This window comes from Lactuca sativa, chromosome 7 (genome assembly GCF_002870075.4).
Source record: "Lactuca sativa cultivar Salinas chromosome 7, Lsat_Salinas_v11, whole genome shotgun sequence".
Classification (NCBI taxonomy): Eukaryota; Viridiplantae; Streptophyta; class Magnoliopsida; order Asterales; family Asteraceae; genus Lactuca; species Lactuca sativa.
Window position 1 is genome coordinate 149176109 of NC_056629.2, and position 9416 is coordinate 149185524.

The 9416-nt window shown below is 35.0% G+C and overlaps 2 protein-coding genes across 2 annotated transcripts; both read right to left on the reverse strand.

Moving 5' to 3' along the window:
• Nucleotides 1-562: 562 nt before the first annotated feature.
• Nucleotides 563-1669, reverse strand: LOC128127450 (xyloglucan endotransglucosylase protein 1-like). The gene is made up of 3 exons (XM_052765921.1): nucleotides 1391-1669; nucleotides 1051-1244; nucleotides 563-959 (listed from the first exon to the last, which is right to left on the reverse strand). The coding sequence occupies exons 1-3, from the start codon at nucleotides 1661-1663 to the stop codon at nucleotides 563-565; spliced, it is 864 nt and encodes a 287-aa protein (XP_052621881.1). The 5' UTR covers nucleotides 1664-1669.
• Nucleotides 1670-8088: 6419 nt separating this feature from the next.
• On the reverse strand, nucleotides 8089-9183 carry LOC128127451 (xyloglucan endotransglucosylase protein 1-like). The gene is made up of 3 exons (XM_052765922.1): nucleotides 8905-9183; nucleotides 8577-8770; nucleotides 8089-8485 (listed from the first exon to the last, which is right to left on the reverse strand). Exons 1-3 carry the CDS (start codon nucleotides 9175-9177, stop codon nucleotides 8089-8091), a joined length of 864 nt encoding a protein of 287 aa, XP_052621882.1. The 5' UTR covers nucleotides 9178-9183.
• Nucleotides 9184-9416: the final 233 nt, after the last annotated feature.

Sequence of the window (9416 nt, forward strand, 5' to 3'; positions counted from 1 at the left end):
TAAGGTAACCACATAAGTGCTTTTCAAATAGCATAACGACCACTTCATCCCTTCCTAATTTTTTTCTTGTATTTGACATAAACCTGCTACTGCCTCCCACTACATTACAATTTAAGATCTAGTGCATAACGTATCATATATACATGAAGTTACAATTAACTAAGGCATACGAGACTTTAGCCATTTCTTCCACATACAATGTTTCCTATCGAAAACAATGATAGACCTCTAGGATCATTTTTTGTTGTTAATTCTACACATAATGAAGTTTGTATGTAGTGTCGAAAAAAAAAGGATTTTAGAAATTATAATGTTTTTACTAATGACTTTCGATTTTGACCAACTAAACTATATAATTAGATATGAACGAAAAAGATATTTCAATTATTGTAGTGTGCTGTTAGACAATGCGTTTTTAAAGTGTACATGGAATCTTATACTTGTGTATTTATTTGTATTTTCAATTTGAATGTTTACAATGAATCAAAGAATAAATAATCATGAAGATCAGAAATCGATCAATAAAGAATAAAAAATATGGATATCAAGTTAGTAAGCAGGCTTAAAGGAATCTAGAGGTCTTGCATTCCGCTGAAATACCATTGGGAAACCGTTTGCGGTCGTTGCAGTAGTTGTAGATCATGTGCTTGGTTTGCACCCATCGGATCCTATTTCGGCCAGCTGCATCAAGTCCTTGGGTACTCCATGACTGGTTATCATTTATTGAGCTTGTAGATACTGAATTGGGACCAACTTTTTTGGCATTGGCATTGAATTTCCTGTATAACGCGGTGAAAGGCGCATTAGTCCAGTCAGTCTTCACACGCCCACCTTGGGTTGCCCAGTCATCCGCGTTCCATAGGCTGGCATAAACCCTCATGGGTTGGCTCTTGGGAAATGGGACTCCAGCAGCATCATTGTTATTGAACACCCTTACTGGTATGTTATCTATCAAGAAACTGCAGAGACAAAGAGCTTTATATAGGAACAGCAGAAAAACATGAGAAAGGAAGAGAACCAATTAATGTTTATGTTGGATGCGTGACTTACATAATTCTTAGACTGTTCCATACGATGGTATAGGTGTGGAAGGCTGCAGTAGGGTCAAACCAAAGGTGGAACTGCTGTTCTTTGTTTCCTTTCCCTTGTGAATACACATTGGTGTGAATTGTGTAAGGGTTTCCCGTGGAGTTGCCCAAGAACTCGAAGTCGATCTCATCGTGACCCGCACCTTGTGATGACAACTAATGTGATTTAATACAAAGACATGGTTATTATCAGCCTTTAAAAGATTAATACAAATGAGTGATCACAATATATATATATATATATATATATATATATAATTCAGATATGAAATTCAAGATTGGAACCGATCGATGGTACTCACGTAGAATGTGGTGACGGTGCCAGCAGAATTGCCTGGTACTAGTTTGAGTTGCATGTCGAACCTTCCAAACAGGTACTCGTGCTTCGACTGGAAACCCGATCCAGAGTATTGGTCGAGTGAAAGTGAAAGATCCTGACCTCCATTCAGAATTTTAGCACGTTCACCCCCAAAACTGATGTCCATGTCATCGTAAAAACTCCCTGCTGATGCTGCTACTATTAGAATTGATATTAAAAGAACAACTGCACAAAGATTAGAGTTCGACTTTGCCATTATTGTTTGTATGGGGAGAGAGAGAGAGAGAGAGAGAGAGAGAGAGAGAGAGAGAGAGAGAGAGATGTTATGTTTGTGAGAAGTAGTACTGATATCGTTTATATAGAGAGGTGTGGCTACGTTGACAGTTTTCAATAGGAACCATCCTTGTTACTGAAGGATGTCATGATGGCTAATGGATGCACCAATATCTATTGACGCGTGCCAACTCACATTATTCTTCTGGACAAGGGCAGGAGCGGTGGGTTTTTTTTTTCTATACGTCTGGCAAATCAAAAGTAGCAAATTTGTCATATTTGGACCGGTGGTTGACATCATACCTAATATAAAATTGTTTTAATTGTTAATAAGGGAACCATCAGCACCGGCGGACTACCAACTGATTAACGATTTAATACATATCGTCGACAAATATATATGAAATCTCGCTAAATTATCAACGTTTTGCCCATTTCGGTGTTAAAACTTATTGATAATACAACTGTACGCAAATTCCCCTAACATCTTCCTTTTCATTTAGTTTTATTACCAAATTCGTCCAATTTATCCAAAAGATTTGTTTCCCTCTCCCTCCTCGGCTTCCCCTTTAAATGAAAACATCACTTGTACGGAATGGAGATTTATATGAAATGGATCAAACTCAACTCTATGTACATTGAATAGAAAAATATGGGAAGGATAGCTACAATATGTTGTTTGAGATTATTTATTTTTGGTTCATTCAGAACATTATTATTATATCATGTACAATTATATTTCTTAACTATCACATTCTTAAAGTTAATTAAAAGTCGGAAAATATTGATTTCTTTGAAGTGGTTGGGATCTTGATTGAGTTCTTGAAATTTAATAAGGAAGGTAAATTTGTGATAGGCTTGAACAAGTACATAGATGTTATAATTTACTGTAGCGTGTGAAACCGAAGATGACGTTTGAGGACGAGGACACTCCTTAAAGAGGGTAACTAAGAAATTTACCATTATTTGTTTTTTTGAGTTCTCAAATGTGTTGCAATCTAAAATGCATGTTTATAGGGAAATAACAGCAGTTAAAACAATTTGTCTTAGTCATAACCTTGTAATGTTGATAATTGAATATTTATATATGTTATAGATTTTTTTTCTTAATTTAACGGATTCATTGAAAGAAATCAAGAAAAAATGGTATCATGAATGCGATGAACATTTATCTACCATGCGAACATAATGGATATATAAACGAGGATTGAAATTATCGTAACAAACCATTACATTAGTCTGAAAACAACATGATATTTAGTGTCAAACCGAAATCTAGTAGTTACATATGTCTTATATCTATAAATATATACCTATATATCCATCAGTGAAGGGAACCAATAATGATAGACTTCTAATTGATCAACGATTTAGTAAAGATCATAAACAAAGATATATAAAATCCTGCTAATATAGCAAATTTGTACCTGTTTAGGTGTTAACACTTATATGTTGATGTCTATTTGAGCCCAATATGCAATTATTGTATTTCGTTTTAGTTTTCATATTTGCTCGCATGTTCTATAACAAAGTTAAAATTCTAGACTATAGTTTTAACACAAATAGTACTTGTTTATCTTTTTAGTACAACTTACACCTAAAGTTATTGTGAAGTCTTTCCTTGTAGCCACTCCGCAACAGGAGTCCATGCTTTGTCTCTATAGCGACCATGAAATGGAAAGGAACACCAGACTCCTCAAGTAACAATCTCATCGACAAACACATATGAAATCTCACTACATTACCAACTTTTTTACCTATTTCGGTGGTAACACTTAATGATGATAAAACCGGATGCAAATTCCCCCAAAGATCTTCTTTTCATTAAGTTTCATTACTAAATTCAATCAATTAATCTAAAATTGTGAGTTCCCTCTCCTTCCTCGGTTTTCCCTTTAAATGAAAGCATCACATGTACGAATAAGAGATTTATAAGAAATGGATCAAATGCAACTCTACTTGTATTAAATAAAGAAATATAGGAAGGAAACCTACAATTTGTTTTTCAAGATTATTTATTCTTAATTCGTTATACTTTATCCATTATTATATTATGTACAATTATATTTTTAGCAATCACATTCTTAATGTTAATTAAAAGTTATCATAAAAAGAAAAGGTTGGGATCTTGACTGATTTCTTGAAATTTGGAAGGGAAAGTAAATTCATCATAGGATTGATGTTGTGACTGCAATTTACTATAGGTGTGAAATTGAAGATGTCGTTTGAGGACGAGGAACCTCTTTAAAGAGGCTACATAAGAAATTACCATTTAATGGTGATAACTGAATATTTATATTTGTTATAGTTATTTTCTTAAATTTAACGGATTTATTGAAAAAAACCAAGAAAAAAATGGTATCATGAATGGGATGAACATGTATCTACCAATGAACATAACACATATTTACACGAGAGATTGAAACTATAGTAACAAAACATTAGATTAGTCTCAAAACAACATGATATTTAGTTTCAAACCGACATCTAATAGTTATGCATGTCTCAAATGTATAAATACATACCAGCATTATTAGCTATTCAACGTTGGCTTCCAGTTCATTAAGGATTTAATACAAATCATCGACAAATATATATGAAATCTTCCTGATTTAGCACATTTTTACCCATTTTGGTGTTAAAACTTATATGTTGCAGTCTATTTGAGCCTAATATGCAATTATTGTATTTTTATTAAGTTTTCATTTGTGCTTGCATCTTCTGTAACAAAGTTAAAATTCTGGACCTTAATTTTTAGATAAATACACTAATAGAAAAATATCCTTTAATGACAAGAATTGCGTGTCATAGAAGGATACATATGACACGCAAATGCGTGTCAATGAAGGGCCTATCATAAAGGAAGATCGCACGCATTTATGTGTCGTAACCTTACGACGTGCATTTACGACACACAGTGCGTATCATTAAAGCTCGTGTCATAAAGAAAGACAATTTTAAAGGTTTTAAAAAAATATTTTTTTAAATGGATTTAATAATTTCCAAATTAGATGACAATTATTGTCTCAAAATATAAAATAGCATATCATTAAAAAAAAAAAAAAAAGACAATCCATTTAAAAAGATATAGTATGTCAAATAATAATAATCATTCCCATGTTTAAATAAATGTAATACAAAAACTATTTCATCATATCTTATCAATTCCCCTAACAATACACCATCTCCGATTAAGACTTGTATTCAGACCAATTCACCTACCTCAAACGCAACAATTGAAACATGAGACCCAACCGATCCTTTATATAGTCCCTTTGGTCCTTTATCTTTCCATATTAGCCTAGGGACCTCTAAGATTCACATGTGTTTCTTCAATCCATTTTTTGGTCGATTCGATGACACCAAAGTATGCTACACCTATTGCAAGAGATCCAGTTACCCCAGTTGCCTCCTCTCTATAAAAAAACAATACTCAAAAACTAATAGCAAGTGATATAATACTAAATGAATAAATGTTTGATTCGACTAGAGATTCCATCAATGACAGCCACGTGTGTTTCTCCTTCATTGCTCAAAGATTCTTTTCCACTTTCATTTAATTTACCAAGAGTCCAAATGGTTGCAAATTAAATAAAACAAGATTATTAAAAAAAAGGTTTCTTATTTCTTTAATGGGTTACATAAAAGTCACCATTTTAGCTTTCATGGATTCATCTTCTAAGTTATCACAACTTTTATTAATACAAATAACATGTATAACAACCTACATAGTTTTATCTTCTATTTCAGGATGGTAATAAAATGGAGAATCGATTTGCTAAATGCATAGTAATCCCATACATTTACAAACTCCCCTACAGAAAATTTAGTAAGCAAAAGCAAACATTCCATGAAAATAAACTATCTATAATCTTTTTCGTATTAGAAAGCACAAACCAAAAGGAAAATTAAGAACGCTAACACTAAATCATCAAAAAAAATCGTCAATCTAATTACAAAGTAACAATTGGATTTTGTAACAAATGAAAACAATTTCCAATCATAATCAATATTTCAAACCTAAAAAGTTTAAAAAAATAATATACTTATAAAACGAATAAGTTATTACCAAGTTAGAGAGAGAGAGAGAGAGAGAGATCCGGTACATTGGAGGCTCGCTGAGGCTTAGGCGACATCAATGTTCACTCTAGTCTCCAGTAACGACCTGTACTCCGGCAAAGACTGCTGCACAATGGAGGAAAGATTTTAGGCGGCCAAGTCACAGGAGTCATGAGAGAACGAGTGTTAATGAATAAGAAAGAGAGAATAAGAAATGATGTGTGTAAAGGACGAGATTTAATGAACCCTATAAACCTAAACATTTTGTAAAGCTGCAAAAAGAAGAAAGGGATATGCACAACCGCGAAATGTCATTGGGTTTTCTTCGGATGATGTTTGTACAGAAGAAGGAGGAGACGCATCATAGACATCAAAATGACGAATGGGAGGTGATTAGAGAACAAGGCGCCGAGGTTTTTTAATATTTTCGGGTTTTCAACCCACCCCCCCCCCCCCCCCCCCCCCCGCTAGTTATTAAAGGATGGGAAACGTGTGTCATTCCTCATGAAAACTTACAAAATGACATGCTTATACGACATACTTTTTTTGATAGGTACCCTCAATGTTGTTTTGTGACATTAATTTTAGGGCACGCAAAAATTTGTCTCCTAAATGCTTCAAATTTTGGGAGAGCTGAACCCTTGCGTTGAAATAATCCACTAAAGAGGGGGTCCATAACATAGCCATAGTATATTTCCAATGCAATAAATGTAGTGTCTTTTTTCTTTCATCAAGGGGTATTTTCATGGGTTTGCCTTCGTATCGTGTTCATACCGTTGTATTGAATGATCCCGGACGCTTGCTTTCTTTTCATATAATGCAAACAGCTTTGGTTGCTGGTTGGGCCGGTTCTATGGCCCTGTATGAATTAGCAGTTTTTGATCCTTCTGACCCTGTTCTTGATCCAATGTGGAGACAGCATATGTTCGTTACACCCTTCATGACTCGTTTAGGAATAACCAATTCATCGGGTGGTTGGAGTATCACGGGGAGTTTTATGTATCATAAATCATTGTGTGCCATGGTTCGCATGCCATTAAAGTGCTGTTTTTTAGTAGTGATAGTACTTTTTAATCTTTTTAGTACAACTTACACCTAAAGTTACCGAGAAGTCTTTCGTTGTAGCAACTCAGTAATAGGAGCCCTTTCCTTTGTCTTCATAGCGACAATGTGGTTGAAAGAAAGATCAGGCTCCTCAACTCACAATATCCCAGGTGGAAAATAATCAACCAATCTTCTGCCACCTAAACTTAATCTTTGTTAACCACATCTCTCTATAGGCCTTCCTTCTTTCCAACTATCTTTCCAAGTATCTAGAAACCAATTGACGCTTTACATAGATTCAACTTTTGTATCATGATTGCCTTGGAAAACATGTCTACTAGATTCTTACTACCAAGGATCTTCTTTGGGTTCCGAGTCCAATGGCTAATTGATTGTTTGATAAACCGTTACTTCATCTACACATACTTTGTTCTATCATGAATGATTAGATTCTTTGAAAGGTGAAATGCACTATGGTTTTAATAAAGTAGGACACAGTCTTTTTTTGCCCAAATATATGAAAATTTTCAACCAAATAAGTTCTAAGGATAATTTTTTCAATTTCCATTCATTATGCTTCTATGGTTAATAGATGAATACTCTTTCCAAAGTGTGGATATCCAACTGATGGTTACACCCGCAATGGTATACAAAAACCCTGTTATGGTTTTCCCTAAATATCTAGAACATCTCTTATCTACATCACTGAAGCCTTCTAAGACTAGTTTGTTTCTTCTGAAAGGTAAGGTAACCACATAAGTGCTTTTCAAATAGCATAACGACCACTTCATCCCTTCCTAATTTTTTTCTTGTATTTGACATAAACCTGCTACTGCCTCCCATTACATTACAATTTAAGATCTAGTGCATAACGTATCATATATACATGAAGTTACAATTAACTAAGGCATACGAGACTTTAGCCATTTCTTCCACATACAATGTTTCCTATCGAAAACAATGATAGACCTCTAGGATCATTTTTTGTTGTTAATTCTACACATAATGAAGTTTGTATGTAGTGTCGAAAAAAAAAGGATTTTAGAAATTATAATGTTTTTACTAATGACTTTCGATTTTGACCAACTAAACTATATAATTAGATATGAACGAAAAAGATATTTCAATTATTGTAGTGTGCTGTTAGACAATGCGTTTTTAAAGTGTACATGGAATCTTATACTTGTGTATTTATTTGTATTTTCAATTTGAATGTTTACAATGAATCAAAGAATAAATAATCATGAAGATCAGAAATCGATCAATAAAGAATAAAAAATATGGATATCAAGTTAGTAAGCAGGCTTAAAGGAATCTAGAGGTCTTGCATTCCGCTGAAATACCATTGGGAAACCGTTTGCGGTCGTTGCAGTAGTTGTAGATCATGTGCTTGGTTTGCACCCATCGGATCCTATTTCGGCCAGCTGCATCAAGTCCTTGGGTACTCCATGACTGGTTATCATTTATTGAGCTTGTAGATACTGAATTGGGACCAACTTTTTTGGCATTGGCATTGAATTTCCTGTATAACGCGGTGAAAGGCGCATTAGTCCAGTCAGTCTTCACACGCCCACCTTGGGTTGCCCAGTCATCCGCGTTCCATAGGCTGGCATAAACCCTCATGGGTTGGCTCTTGGGAAATGGGACTCCAGCAGCATCATTGTTATTGAACACCCTTACTGGTATGTTATCTATCAAGAAACTGCAGAGACAAAGAGCTTTATATAGGAACAGCAGAAAAACATGAGAAAGGAAGAGAACCAATTAATGTTTATGTTGGATGCGTGACTTACATAATTCTTAGACTGTTCCATACGATGGTATAGGTGTGGAAGGCTGCAGTAGGGTCAAACCAAAGGTGGAACTGCTGTTCTTTGTTTCCTTTCCCTTGTGAATACACATTGGTGTGAATTGTGTAAGGGTTTCCCGTGGAGTTGCCCAAGAACTCGAAGTCGATCTCATCGTGACCCGCACCTTGTGATGACAACTAATGTGATTTAATACAAAGACATGGTTATTATCAGCCTTTAAAAGATTAATACAAATGAGTGATCACAATATATATATATATATATAATTCAGATATGAAATTCAAGATTGGAACCGATCGATGGTACTCACGTAGAATGTGGTGACGGTGCCAGCAGAATTGCCTGGTACTAGTTTGAGTTGCATGTCGAACCTTCCAAACAGGTACTCGTGCTTCGACTGGAAACCCGATCCAGAGTATTGGTCGAGTGAAAGTGAAAGATCCTGACCTCCATTCAGAATTTTAGCACGTTCACCCCCAAAACTGATGTCCATGTCATCGTAAAAACTCCCTGCTGATGCTGCTACTATTAGAATTGATATTAAAAGAACAACTGCACAAAGATTAGAGTTCGACTTTGCCATTATTGTTTGTATGGGGAGAGAGAGAGAGAGAGAGAGAGAGAGAGAGAGAGAGAGAGAGAGAGATGTTATGTTTGTGAGAAGTAGTACTGATATCGTTTATATAGAGAGGTGTGGCTACGTTGACAGTTTTCAATAGGAACCATCCTTGTTACTGAAGGATGTCATGATGGCTAATGGATGCACCAATATCTATTGACGCGTGCCAACTCACATTATTCTTCTGGACAAGGGCAGGAGCG